Below are 15740 nucleotides of genomic sequence, written 5' to 3' on the forward strand. Positions count from 1 at the left end.
GGCAGATACATAATCCCGTTTTTTTAAGTAGAGTAATGCATTATTTCAGTGTGTACATATACACGTAAACCTGTCAAAATGATTATCTCTTTTTCATTGGGTGTTGACATTACAACAGAGATTTTATTTTCCTCTTAGGTTTAGTTTTATTTTCAAATATTTCTATAATGTATGCCTTTTTAAAAAATTTATTTATTTTTGGCTGCATTGGATCTTCGTTGCTGCACGCGAGCTTCCTCTAGTTGCAGCGAGCGGGGGCTACTCTTGTTGCGGAGCACGTGCTCCAGGGCGCACGGGCTTCAGTAGTTCTGGCGCGCGGGCTCAGTAGTTGTGGCTTGCAGGCTCTAGAACGCAGGCTCAGTAGTTGTGGCGCATGGGCTTAGTTGCTCCGCAGCATGTGGGATCTTCCCGGACCAGGGCTCGAACCCATGCCCCCTGCATTGGCAGGTGGATTCTTAACCACTGTGCCACCAGGGAAGCCCCTCTATAATGTATGTCTTACTTTCATATTTAAAAAACACACTGTAAGTTATTTTTTTAAAGATCTATAAGAGATCACTTAGATTCTAGGTTTGTACTAACCATGAAGAAATAGCGAGATTGAGCTCTAAGTATGTTTCATGTTTGTCCAAATGTCTAGGTATATTTGTGTCTCTGCAGTGTCTCTAAGATATTGTAATTTCCCATGAACCCTATTCTTTCCTGTTTATTCTTATTCCAGTATGACACCACCCAACCAAGAAACAACATTTTTTTAAATAAAAAATAAATATACTTTTCCTCCAAGAAATATTTCAGGGACAAGTGTAAACATGAGTAGGCTATATGCCACTAGGATTTAGTGAATTAGGATTTGTTTTTTTAAATCTTGTTTCATAATTATGGGCATATTACATTTTTAATGAATTTATTATCGTGCTATAAATATCCCCTTCTGGATTACATGTGTGATATGATAGTTACTTCTCCTACATTAATAATTTTATTCTTTTGCTGGAGAATACCCTGTATACTTCTCAGGCAAGGTTTTCCTATTTCTGCTTAAAATTGAATTAATTCTCAAGGAGAAGAATACAGGCATCCCAATTTATTGAATTCATTAGTCAGAAAAATTATTTCGCCTGGCTTATTTTTTTTATTTAAATGATATTACTACATGATATGCACAAACTGACATAGAATGTATTTTCTGACATTCTCTAATGATACGATAGCTGTATAAATTTAAGTCGTTTCATTTCATCAGGTTTCATTAGCAACGACATTTTAGATTTAAGTTAACTGCACATAAAAGATATGCCATAAGTGAAACAATTCTATGCCTTTCTAAAATTGTTTGTTATCTCAAAATGCTCTTTTACCTTCCTCTTACCAAATACTAATTCTTAAAGCCTCAAGTTCTACTGTATCCATATGTTGCTTTGCAATGTAATTTTGTACGTTTTACTTTATTTTCTTGCCAAGCTATCACTGAAAGCCTACTGAACGCTGGCACTAGCCTATGGCACTAGCTTTATGAGATGGTGGTGAAGATAACTGAAAGATTGTACCAGTTTTCTTAGAGCCTGGGTAATGAATTCAAAGAACTAAATATAGTACTGGAATTAATCTTTTATTCCCCAAAGCAATCCACAGTTGAGATGGTTGGCACTGGACAAATTTCCACAGAAATGCACAAATATTGAGTACTTGGGTACATGACTTTGAATCCATATGAGGCCCAAACGCCACTGATGACTTTGATTACTATCTTATCCCTGAGAATGGATGCATAAAAAGGCCAAGTGTAAGATAAATACTTTTTGCAAAGGATTCTAACATTTTTCTTTTTATAGTAAACATGCTCTGAAAGAAAATTTCTAGATCTTCTTTGAAATCCCCGAAGACTTTTTACTAATCATTCTTAAGTAAATATTCTGCAAAGATTCCCTAACAATCGCAGACTTTCATTAGGAGCTAGGATTACAAAGAGGATTCACATGAGAAGACGCTTATCTTCCCCACAGAACCTGTGCTCTCAGAGACATGAATGATTATATACGTAAACTTTAATGGCTTTTAAAGTGGGACTCATAAATCACTGTATGATTCATCAACTCGGAATTTAGAGATATTCTTTTACCAGGAACATTATCGAAAACAAAATTGCTTTCCTTTACTTTTCTGTAGCAGGAAAAGGAACAGACATAAAATATAACAGGAAACTGTGTTACTCCAAAAATATTGCAGGATCGGATGATGCGAAAACCTTCACCGAACATTGGACCACGACACCATTCACATTGGGATGTGCTGCAATGAAGGAAACATCAAATCTACTAAAGGAAAGACATTTTGTTTGATGCTATGTAAGACTCAAAGTAGTATAAAATATGGCCTTTCTCATTATCAATCTTACCATCTCATTGAGGAGCTAAGACATACGCAAGTGAAAAACTAAATGCTAAAAAATAAATATATGTGTATAAAATAATCCTAGTTCTCTAAAACAAAAAAAGTATAGATTCATAGTAGGAAAACACCCTAAGGACAAATCCCAAATGGAAGACAGTAATTATCTTTGGACCTATTCTCCTGTGTGATCACAGGGAATTTTAAATTTCTTCATAATGTTTTTCTGTATTTCCCAAATTTTCTATAATAAATACATATTATTTTTATAACTCAAAATAAATATATCATTTTAAAAATAAAGGGACTGTTGTAACCTAGTGTAGGATTAGTGTCCATGTATATTTTTAAATGCTCACAAATCAGTTAAAAAAAGACATCAGCCCATTAGTATATTAAGAGTAGCACATGAGTGGACTATTCACAGAAGAAGAAACTTGAACATCCAGAGAACATTGAAAAGTAAAGCTTCTTAATTTCATTAGTAATCAGGGAATACAAAACAAAATAACAAAAGAATACCATTTCATAAATCATCAGGCAAAATGTAAAAGTCTGATAGTGCAAAGTTTGGTGAGGATACATATAAATTGGTGGAGTATAAATTGGTGTAATCACTTTGGAACAATTTGGCAATTTCTACTTAGGTTGAAGATGAACATACTCATAGAAAGAGTAGAGTGATGGTTGCCAGGGGCTGGGGGAAGAGGGAAATGGAGACGTGTAGGTCAAAGGGTACAAACTTTCAGTTATAAGATGAATACATTCTAAGGATCTAATGTACAACATGGTGACTATAGTTAATGTACTATATACTTGAAATTTGTTAAAAGTAAACCTTGAATATTCTCACCTCATGAAACAAGAGTTAACTATATGAGGCAATGGATGTGTTAATTAACATTATCTTTGTAATCATTTCAGGATGTGTATGTATATCAAATAATCCTATTGTACAATTTAAATATATACAGTTTTGTAAAAAAAAAAAAAAAAAAAAAAGACAAAGACAAGAAACAAGCCTCCTCTGGCTGGGAATTGTAAGGGAGGAAAAATATCTTTTCCTCTACACATCTTAGGTTCATTGGCTGGGGCTCTGGAAATAAAATTTGTCAGTTTAAACTTGTCAAACAGATTAGCAAGAGAAAAAAACAGTTTAATTATGTACACGTACATGGGACTTTCTCACAGAAATGAGACTCAAAGAAGCAGCCGAATGATTGAGGCCTATATACCATCTTAGGCTAAACAAAGGAAAAGGGGATTTGGGCTTCTGGGCTGAGAAGCCTAGTTATGGGAAGGTAAAGGGTGGAAATATATGGTAAATAAGGGTTGTCTTGTTATACAGCTAAGAATCTCTCAGGTGATAAGATTCGTCTCCTGAAGTAGTTCTCTTCCTGGTGTGAAAACATTTTACAAATGGAAATTTCCAAAAGGGGAAATTTATATTCTATTTTAAGGTAGTTACTGGGAGGTAAAGAGCTTTTCCTGCATCTGCTAGATCTCAGTTGCCTTAAGCTCAAAATAATACCTATGTCAAAGAAGCATATTTTGTGCAGGAAAAAAAAAAAAAAAGAAGCATATTTTGGGGTGGCATATTCTGGTAGCCGTAAGAAAGTGGAAGAATTCAGAAGGTCCAATATTTGCTATAGTCCCAGAGAGAGCACAGAAAAATAGAAGATAGAATTTTCAAAGTAATAGTATAAGAAAATTTCTCAGAATTAAAATACATGACTTTCCAGATTGAAAGGATACATCGAGTGCTGAACACATTGAATTAAAAAAAAAAAAATCTCACAAAGGCACATCATCATGAAAATTTTAAACAACTAGCAAAAAAAAGAGAAGATTCAAAAAGCTTCCCCTTCCAAAAAAATGGTATCGGTTATATATAAAAGATAAGGAATAAGAAAGCTGTAGATCTCAAATAAAAAATAGAAAAGTAGAAGATGATGAAGCAATGTCTCCAAAATCCTGAAGAAAATGATTGAACCCAGAGTTTTATACCCAGCCAAATTATCAATCAAGTCTGAGTGCAGAATAAAGGCATACTCAAATATGCATGGTCTTAAATTTTTACTTCCATGCATTCTTTTGCAGGGGGACACTGGAGGGCTGGCTTCACCAAAATGTGGAGGTAAACAAAGAACAAGGTATCCAATGTGACTATAGTAAAGGAAATTCCAAGATAATAGTGAAGGGAAGTCTTGGAATAACAGTTGTGCACCAGATCTAGACAGCAACATTTCTAGATTAGGGCAGAAAGACACAGGGCTCCAGGATGATGTATTAAAAAAAATTAATAGGACTGATAGCCATATCTGATACATTCATACTGATAAAGATTTAAATAACTCTATTAGAATTTTCATGGCAGAATTAATGATAAACACATAAAGCAAAGTAAATGAATAAAAGTCAATTACTCTTTCTAGGAAAAACAAAAAGTTGTACAGTAAAAGAAATATATCCATAGTACACTGTGTAGCCTAACTATGCATTACTTAGATTTTATAATTAAATAATAATTATTGATTTAACTTAAAATCATTATTTTACTCGAGAAGTATTAATCATTTATTATGTCGCCAGAACTATCCTAGGTACTGGAGATAACATTAATGAACAAAACTATCATGTATTCTTCTTTTCATGGAGTTTACATACTAGAGGACCAGCCTGATATTAAATAAAATAATTAGATAAAATATAAAATGAGGTGATGGTAAGTGCTACAGAGAAAAATTAAAGCAAGGAAGGGGGAGGAATAAGGAATGCCAGTAATGTGAGGCATAGGATGCTTGAAATTTTAAACATTTTGTAAATAACTATACTGTGAGGTTGGAGGAAGAAGACAGGTATATATAAGGGCTGATAAGAGTCCTAATACCTATCTTGCTTAGTAGGAAATTTAGAGATAATAGCTAAAATTGAAAACACAAGAAGAATGACTCAAGGATGCTATTTAAAAATATAGAGGCAACTCCAAAATAAATCCTCATATATATGGTCAAATGATTTTCAGTAAGGGTGCCAAGACAATTCAGTGGGGAAAGGACAGTCTTTTCAACAAATGGTCCTGGGAAAACTGAATATCCACACATAAAAAAAATGAAGTTGGACCCTCACACCATATCCAAAAATTTTCTCAAACTGGATCAAAAACCTAACTGTAAGAGCTAAAACTATGAAACTCTTAGAAAACAATATAGGGGAGGGACTTCCAGGTGGGGCAGTGGTTAAGAATCTGCCTGCCAATGCAGGGGACACAGGTTTGAGCCCTGGTCCGGGAGGATCCCACATGCCGTGGAGCAGCTAAGCCCATGCGCCACAACTACTGAGCCTGCACTCTAGAGCCCGCCAGCCACAACTACTGAAGCCCACACGTCTAGAGCCCCGTGCTCTGCAACAAGAGAAGCCACCGTAATGAGAAGCCTGCGCACTGCAGCAAAGAACCAAAGCAGCCAAAAATAAATTAATTTAAAAAAAAAAATATATATATATATGGGGAAAAGCTTCATGACATTAGATTTGGTAATAATTTCTTGTAAATGACACCAAAAGCACAGGAAACAAAAGAAAAAATAGATTAAGTTGTACTTCAGCAAAATTAAAAACTTCTGTTCATTAAAGGACACCATCAACAGTGTGAAAAGGCAACTGACTGAATGGGGGAAAATATTTGTAAATTGTATTTTAAAAGGGGTTAATATCCAAAATATATAAGCAACTACAACTTGACAAGAGAAAACACAAAAAATCCAATTTAAAAATAGGCAAAGGACCTGAATAGACATTTCTTCAAAGAAGATACACAGATGGCCAAAAAGCACATGAAAGGATACTCAACATCACTAATAATTAGAGGAGTGCAATGAGAACCACAGTGAGATACCACCTCTCACCCATTAGGATGGCCAATATAAACAAAAACAGAAGCAAAACAGAACATAAGTGTTGGAGAGGATGTGAAGAAATTGGAACCCTGTGCACTGCTGGTGGGAATGTAGAATGGTGCAGCCTCTATAAAAAGCAGTGTTGCTGTTCTCAGAAAACTAAAAATTCAATTCCCATTTAATGCAGCAATTTCTCTTCTGGAAACAGAAGAAAAATGGAAAGCAGGTATTTGTACAACCATGTTCATAGCAGTATTCACAACAGCCAAAAGGTGGCAGCAATGCAAATGTCCTTCAGCAGATGAATGGATAAACAAAATGTGGTGTATCCATACAATGGAATATTATTCAACTTTTAAAAGGAAGGAAATTCTGACACATGCTACAGCGTGGATGAACCTTGAGGACATCATGTTAAGTGAAATAAGCTCATCACAAAAACAGACTAATATCGCATGATTCCACTTCTATGGGGGGTTTCTGGAGTCGTCAAACTCATAGAGACAGAAAGTAGAAGGCTGTTTTCCACGGGCTAGGGAGAGGGGGAAGTGGGGAGTTGTTCTCTTATGGGTATAAAGACCGATTCCAGTTTTGCAAGTTGAAAAGACTTCTGGAGATTGGATGCGCAGAAATAAAAATGTGCTGATTGCTAAACAGTACACTTTAAAGTGATCAAGATGGTAAATTCTGTGTTATGTGTATTTTACCACAATTGAAAATAAAATTTAAAAAATATGAGAGCAAACACCCAGAGGAGAACTGCAAAAAGAGTTTGGCAATAGGTGACTCTGGAGGTAAAGAGTGAAGGGGGATAGAGATGCGGGCAGGGGTGATTTTCATGATAAGCCCCGTAGTAAACATTTGATCTTTTAAACTAAATACTTGTGTTGATAAAAGATAAAATTATTTTAAAGAGAAGAAAATTTGGTTGAGCAAGTCACCTAAACTCTTGAGGAATGTCATCTTCAGAATAAGGGAGTTTAGTGGCCTGAGTTGTTATTTCCTTATTTCCTCTAACTAAATAGTTCTATTACTGTCCCCAAGTAAGTGATATATACTTGAGAAAATACGCTGGTACTAATAAAATCACATGGAAAATTAAAATTGCAATACTTAATATAATGATTTTATCAAAAAATTCAAAGACTTTTGCACAATAATGAAAAATGGAAGGCTATAAAGATGTTAAAAAAATACTGAGTTATCTCTAGTAAAGATGACTTCCAAGTATTAAGTATGATCAAGGCTTTACAGTTTAGTGGAACTGAATACTACTTCTGAAACTTTAGTCTATATCTCTAAGTAAACATTTCTATCATTCTCGTGCGCAAGGAAGTTAAGGTAAAATCCTATGGAACGTGAGTCTTCTGACCCAACTCTCAACAAAGGCAGATTCTCTGTCTGATTGAGGTGATAGAATGCAGGTAGAGACACAGGGAGGCAAAGTGCAAAGAGAAGTTGTAGGGGTCAAAAAAGAAGCTCACAGCTGCTAATGGGTAGGGCCCAAGTCGCTGGGGTGGCGGCAGAAGCTGGGCTTGGGGCAGCCTAGGTGCAGGCGTTGTACAGAGCCCAGAGCTGAGTCACCATCCAGACTCAGCAAACGCAGTACTTGGGACGGAGGTTGGAAATTAAGAATCAAAGCCAAGAGTAGACATTAGAGGATGAGGGTGGGGTTGGGTGACAAACGCCTCCTTCGTTGTTTCTATCTTTATTAATATCATGACAGTTGTCCTTGATGAGATTGAACCCCTCATCGTTTTTACTCCTCCCTCTCTTACTTGCCTCACATACTCAGGCAGCAGTTGAGTTCATTTTACCTTCATAATTTGTCTTGTGTCATTTCCTACCCACTTACTCCTATGCCTATTACTTTGGTTTAATCGCCCCTTACCAGTTACAAGAGCGCTTTGAGTGAGCTCCACCCAGCCTTCCGCTACTCTAGTCCATCTTTGACACTACTGCCAGGTCTGCTGCTGTCACCTGCAATGGCTCCCATGGCCTAAAGAAGAAACCCCATCAGTGGTCTTCATAAGCTAGCTCCAGCCTTCCTTTTTAAACTGACTTTTTGCTACTCTTCGTAGATGTTTTGTTCTGGCTGGACATTCACTTTTCTCTTTGCCCACGTTCCTATCTTTACTCAACTTTGGTTCATTTCCCCATTCAGTTCCCTCTTCCTGGAATGTCTCTTCAATACAACACATATTTCCAAATATATAAATTTTACCTGTTCTTCGAAGACTCTTTTCAAACACCATTTCATTCCTAAATCTTTTCCCTATTTTCCCAGCTGTAGTTGTAATCTTTCCTTCTGTAGCCCCTTTTGTTTGTAATCCACTTGTCACTTTTTATTTACATGAAAACCCATCCTTGTAAAATTTCCAAAAAATATAGAAGCATACAGGAAAAAAAGCACAGAATTTCCCCTTTATTCCTCCCTTAAATCACTCTAACTCCCCTTTGCAGAATAACTAAAGCTCATGTTTGGTGGTGTTCCCTCTAGCTCCCAGACACATGACTATTTTCTACATAAATGGAATCTCTACTGTGTATGTGTTCCCTCTGTATGTATGTGTCTGTACATACAGCTTGCTTTTCTGATTTAACAAAATGCTTTGGACAGCTTTCTATGTCAATACATTTTGTTTTACTTCATTCTTATTAACAGCACCATAATGTTCCAAAATATGGATACACCATTTTATCTTACCACTTTTTTATTGATGCACACTTAGTCTGCAGTTTTCATCCCTCTGCCTAACTGTGTGTTCACATATAACTATTTCTATAAGACGTATTACTAAAATTTAAATTTCTGCTTTAGGGAATATGTAAGATACTGTCAAATTACCTTCCACAAAACTTTCACCAACTGGACAGTGCCACCAATGGTGCATGCTAATCCTGTTTCTGGGCATGCAAGGGCAACACTTAATATCCATCTTTTTAATTTTGATAAAACAGGTAGGTAAAAAACCCTATTGTTGCTATTTTACATTGCCGTTCCTTGGTTACTAGAGAGATTTAACATTCTTTATGTTTATCATCTATCTATATATCGTCTTCCATGAATTGCATATTCCTATCATTTAACCACTTTCCTATGGGTTATATCTTATTGATATGTGGGAGATATATGTTTAAACAGTTATAAGCATTGCAATATCTTCTTTCAGTTAATAGCTTGCCTCTTAATATTATTGATGGTTATAATATTATGTAGAAACATCTTTTGTCAAATTTATGAAACTTTGCTTTACTGTTTATATTTTTCAGGTTTGTTTAAGGTATCTTTCTCTACCTTGAAGTCATACAGATAGTCTCCTATACTTGCTTGTTAAGGCTTAAAAATTTTGCTTTTCATATTTAAGTCATTAATCCAATTGGAAATGATTTTGTAAATGATGGTAACATATACACAGCAGAAACATAGTTATATACTTCTTACTTATAGATGATCAGATGTTTCAGTGTCATTTATTGAAAAGTCTGTCCTTTCCCTACTGATCCACAGTGCTATTTTTGTCCAACGTCAAGTCTCACATGTACATGAGAACAAAACTGGGCTATGTATTCTTCATTGGTTAGATTGTCTTTCCTTGCGTGTAATATCAACTGTATTTCTCTACTTTTATAAGTCTTTATATCTGATAGGCAAGTCCCTAATATTAGGCTCCTTTTTCAGGCTTGCTTTGGCTATTTTGGAGTCTCTGCTTTTCCATACACATTTTAAAATCAGCTTATCCAGTTTCTCAGAAAATTCTGTTCAGATTTTGACCAGAATTGCATTGAATCTATAGTTCTATTTGGGGAGAACTGATATATTTTTGGTATTAAATCTTATTATACCTGAGTGTGTGTATCCCTCCCATTTAATTCAGCCTTCTTTACCTTTTTGTAAAGTTTTAATCTTTTTCTCCATAAATATCTTGGACATACTTCACTTGATATATTCCTAGGTACATTATGTTTTTTATTGCTATCATAAAGGGTATCTTTTTAAAATCACATTTCTAACTGTTTGATGTCTGATTTTAGTTACATCTTCTTTTTAACACCACACCATAAACTTTGTTGTTACTATTACTTTATAGATCGTAGAGATCAATTTGTTTCCCTCATATTTTCTAATTTCTTTTCCCTCCATCCCTTCTTACATCTCAGGCATACTTCTGGAGTTATCTTCCTTCTTTCTGATGCACATTCTTTGCAAGTTTCATTTCACTAAAGTGAAAATCTGGGGGGAATAAATTCTCTGTTTTATTATCTGAAAATCCATTTTTCTCCCTTGTTCTTGAAAGTTAGTTTTGCTGGGCTAAATAACATTTCTTCAGTTATTGTTCCACTGTTGCTAGCAGTTTATTTGTTGTTCTTTGTAAGTGACTTTTTTTCCAGCTGATTTCCAAGTCTTTGTCTTTGGTGTTCTTCACTTTCACCACAAGGTGTTTTACTTGGCTTGTGTAGAGTGTTCAATATCTGTGAACTCACTCCTTTCATCACTTCTGAGAATATACAGACACTACCTCATTGAACAATGACTCCCAACATTCTCTGGGACTCTAAGGATATGTTAAATTTTCTCCTTTTACTGTCCATGTCTCTTTGCCTCCTGTCCACATATACACAATAATTTCTCCAGATTTCTCTTCATATGTGGATAATTGTCTGTTAAACCCACGCACCAATTTCAACTATTACACTTTTAGTCTCTAGAATTTAATTGCGTTTAAAATTTCTTTCTCATATTTGCCTGGTCATATTTATGGTCTTTTATTCCTTAGCCATTTTAAAAATTATATCTTACTTTAAACTCTTAAAGTAGGTAATTCATATTCTGTCAACAATTCTAATATCTTAGATCCTTGGAGATTCATATCTGTTGATTGTGCTAACTTTTACTCTTGGTGGTTTATTTCCTCATGTATTTGAAAATTTTAATTTTGAGATAATATTCATTTGAAATTAATTTTCTGGAATCTTTAATGTCTAAATTGAGGATGTTTCTCTCAAAAACATTTGTTCTGCTGAAAGAGAAGTATTCAGTGCTCTGGGGCCACCAGCCACTTTGGCGGTACAGATTTCACTCAGGAATACCATGTTCAGCTTCCCTACTTTGTGGCGAATTCAAATCTCTTGGTCCCATATATGTTTACAGTCACTAGTTAGGTTTTCTTTTTAAATGTTTTTGTCCTTGGTGATTTTCTTACTTTCTCATGTGCATTCAAATCTCATGAACATTGACATAATGCATTAAAATCGAAAACTTTGGCACCTGGTTCCTTTTTTTATTGATAGATTTTTAATTACTTTTTCAGTTTCTCCAATGGTTACTAGTCTGTTCAGGTTTTCTGTCTTTTATTCAATCAATATTGGTGATTAATATACTCCTGGAAAACCATTTTACTTAGGCATACAACAAATATTTTTTATATCAGGGAATTCCCTGGTGGTCCAGTGGTTAGGACTCAGCACTCTCACTGCTGTGGCCTGGGTTCAATCCCTGGTCAGGGAACTAAGATCCCACAAGCCATGCAGCACGGCCAAAAAAAAAAAAAAAAAAAAAAGTTATATCAGTAATACAAGCACTGATGATCTGTAGTGCAGTAAAAAATAGTTTTACACCATCTAAAAGGAAATAAGAGGTGAGCCTGAGTGGACTCATAGTGTGTGGGCTTTAAGAATCCTAGTCCTGAGATAGGCAATAATTCCCACACTGGCTGTCGACCCCTGAGGAAGAGAAGTTGCCCTGTGTGTGTCTGCTCTATTCCTGGTCTCTATGAAGTTAGAGTAGAATAAAGCATTTCCCTTCATAGTGTGCCTGGCACTAAAGAATCTTTTTTTGGAAGAATCCCCTTTGTCCTTAGTGGTTCATAGAAAAGACTTATACTACAACCGTATAGATATTGCCAGCTACACCTCAGCAATCTGTACCTCACATTGGATTTAAGTAATAACTTGAGAAGGTGGGCTGAATTCAGACTACAAAATTATGCCTGAAGAGCCAGAAGGAGCAATCTGAAAGATTGCGTATGTTTTGGTGTGTGGTGGGGTGTGTGTGTGTGTGTGTGTGTGTGTGTGTACAGTAAAACTATCATCTGGCCCTGTAATAAAGAATATTTTAAATATTCATTTAAATGCTTAAAAGTGTGTTTTGGTAAAAAGAGCTTCAGTGTTTGCTCACCGTTTTAGTAACTTTTGAATTTCCACTGGGATCACATTATAATATTTATGTAGATTATTCTTTAAAAAGAACAAAGAAGTAAGTTGAGTAAGACGTTGTGGACTATTCATAGAATTCTCTTTCCAAAAACTAGGATGAGTGAAATTATTCTCAAATAGGATTTTTTTCAGATTAAGCTTCAAAATTGCATGTGGAAAACTAGTCAGTTCATTTCCATCAACGATCAGTTTTTCAAGTGATCTGCAAATAAAGGAAACCATATTTTAAAAGATAGAAGAAGAAATCTGTCCCAATGTTCCCAAAAAATGGTATAACACTTAGTAGTAATAAAATATGTGTTAAGTATTTCCTTAAAATCAAGAGAATTAACTAAAAAGCAACCAAACCAATATATTATCATGGAAATAAGTGCATTTGTGTAAATAGTAGAGTTAAAGCACATATTTTGGGTCTTTGCAACAAGTCATCACTATGGAAAAAGAAATAATCACAAACAGAAGAATGAATGTTATACTACATAAAATATAATATAGTATAGTGATATAAAGAAAATTTATTTTCATAGACAAATTAAACATTAACACGTACTTTTTTTCATTCAGGTAAAGGTCTCAACTATTGGTGGAAGGCAGCAGTGGGGAAACAGACCATCATGCTGGGGGAAGCTTTTATCTTGCTTTTATAAAATATTAAAGAAAAATGTGTTTATGAATTTTGGGGAAGGAAAGATAGCCTGTAATAGACTCAGAAAGTTCAATGGAGTTCCAAAATTAACAAGGGAGAAAAAAAAGAGAACAGATAGAATCCTGAAAAAAAATCTCCCCCCCACCAAAAAAGAAATATGAAAAGGAGAAAGTGAATAAATAGTAAATACAAAGTAAAACAGAAGGTAAAAAATTAAATATATCATAACAAATGTGAAAAGGCTGAATTCTATTAAAATACAAAGATTATTACACAGGAAATTAAATAATTGGTATAAATATTAGAAAAGCAGAAACAAAATGATCTCATTTTACTGAAGATAAGATAATGCTCCTAGAAACCAAATAAAATCTAGTAAAACTCAATCAGAACTAAGGTAATTTTTTACATAGTTTGATTTTAAAATGTAAAGAAGTAAATAGTTCTTCTCTATTCTGTTGTACTCTTTATTTCTCTATTCTGACTGGCGATAGTCAACTAGAAATAGGAATTACAGAAAATATTACATTCATAGTAGCAACACAATTGTATGTTTTTGGGGGGAGGAGGGGCTTATAATGATACTAAATGATCTTAAAGATCATACTCTAAAGAGACTAGTTGAGACTATTATTGAAAAACAAATCTCCATACTAGTTATTAAAATTATTCTAAAGTCATAATCAAAATAGTATGGTACTGACCTAGAAGGTCAGAGATCAACTTCAGAGACTTTTTAGACATTAGTACAAGAAAAAAATCAGAGCTTAGTATTAAAGCACTGTGTATTACTAGCATTTTGTGTATATGTATTTCCTTACAAAAAAATCAACTGATAAGAATTACAGGTGCACACACGGATAAATGGACAAAAGCAGCTTGTCATTCTGTTAAGGTGGTCATCAATATTAGCTTTTAAATAATTACTGAAAATGTTATGTCTTAAAAATACTAAACAGTCATTCAATTTACATTATGGTAAACCTTATGCTTCACATATTATGTTTTATGGCTATTGAATAAATGAAAGGACTCAATTTTATCCATCACAATCATCACCTAATATATCCTTAAGGGGCATATGTCTTATGGGTACTTATTACTTCCAAAATACCTGAGTTTCTGGATTTCATTTGGAATAAAAGCAATACTATTGTAGGAAATATCAAGTTCCTCAAGATTAAACAAGCAAAATAACCTTAAATAGAAAGAGAAAATGATTATATGTTTACCATTACTGGGCATTAATAAAGAATTTAATTCTTCAGTAAATAGAAGCATAGAGAAACTGTATTTTTCTAAGATTTTTCAACTTATAGACTTTTTAAAATTATAGAGGGTATAATTACAATGAAATTTCCTAAAAATGATTCATCTATCCCTGAAGACTGGTTTGAAATGTTTAGAGATGGTAAAACCCCATCTAGAAAAAACCACCTCTATTAGTTCCCTAGGGCTGACATAACAATTACCACAAACTGGGTGGCTTAAAGCAACAGAAATTTATTCTCTCACAGTACAGGAGGCCAGAAGTCTGAAACAAAGGGGTCGGCAGAGTTGGTTCCTCTGGAGGCTCTGAGGGAGAGACTGTCCCTTGCCCCTCTCCTAGCTTCTGGTGGTTGCCAGCCATCCTTGGTGTTCCTTGGTTTGTGGCAGCATAACTCCAATCTCTACCTTTGTCTTCACATGGCCTTCTTGTAAGGACACCATTTATTGGTTTTGGAACCCACCCGTATCCCACCCTAATCCAGTATGACCTCATGTTAACTAGTTACAACTGCAAAGATCCTATTTCCAAATAAGGTCACATTCTAAGGTTCTGCATGGACATCAATTTTTGAAGGGCACCATTCAACCCAGTGCAGTTGCATTAAGATTTTCCTGGTGAAATATCTTTGGTCTTTCTTTCCATTAAACAAAGTACTTAAAAGTAAGAACCAAAGAACACAAAGGCTAACGCAGAGAGTCCTGTCTCCTGGGGGGTGGGAGTGGGAGTTGCTTCTTGGAGACTGGAATTGAAATATGACATTTACCAAAATCCCTAGTAAATATTCCCCTCTTTGTGAATGCTCTTCTCAAATACCTTCCTGTTTTCCTTAAAGGATGAAAAATTACTTGCATGATTATTAACTAAAGCATCATGAGCACAATATTTCATTAACTTCCTACTATTTTAGTGTGGATTATAATGGTCCTCATGATCTGTCCCCAGACTACTCATCCAACTCACCTCTCACACTACCCCGCATTCACCTCAGGCCCAGAATTTATTTGCTGAATTTCCCTGAATTAGCCCAGTTCTCACATATCTCCACTTCCCCCAAATTTGACTCTTTGATCAGTGTCTTCCATTTTTTAAGTCTTGGCTTAGATGTCACCTCTTCCAAGGAACTCTTCCTTCATCTTTCAGAATGGCTGAGCTGCCTCTTCTGTACTTCTCTGCTTACCACTATCATAGAATTTATCACACTGTGTAATAAATGTCTGTCTTCTAAACTATGACATTCTGGAGGCCAAGGATTCTATTTTACATTTCTGTATATCCAGTGCTTTGGCCAGTGCCTAGCACATCAAAAGTGCTTACGAAATCA

General features: G+C 34.9%; 1 protein-coding gene and 1 non-coding gene across 2 annotated transcripts in view; one reads left to right on the forward strand and one right to left on the reverse strand.

Moving 5' to 3' along the window:
- Positions 1-2048: 2048 nt before the first annotated feature.
- The window catches only part of LRRC63 (leucine rich repeat containing 63), a 40089-nt gene continuing 26397 nt past the window's right edge, over positions 2049-15740 (reverse strand). Inside the window, exons 7-9 of the mRNA XM_059903423.1 lie at positions 14264-14347; positions 12466-12705; positions 2049-2292 (exon numbers count right to left, since the gene is read on the reverse strand). Of these exons, the coding sequence (XP_059759406.1) occupies positions 2049-2292; positions 12466-12705; positions 14264-14347 (568 nt within the window). The remainder of the gene's footprint in view (positions 2293-12465; positions 12706-14263; positions 14348-15740) is intronic.
- Positions 11725-11796, forward strand: TRNAE-CUC (transfer RNA glutamic acid (anticodon CUC)). Its single transcript has one exon. It is a non-coding gene; the product is annotated as a tRNA-Glu (tRNA).

Source organism: Balaenoptera ricei, chromosome 18 (assembly GCF_028023285.1).
Source record: "Balaenoptera ricei isolate mBalRic1 chromosome 18, mBalRic1.hap2, whole genome shotgun sequence".
Classification (NCBI taxonomy): Eukaryota; Metazoa; Chordata; class Mammalia; order Artiodactyla; family Balaenopteridae; genus Balaenoptera; species Balaenoptera ricei.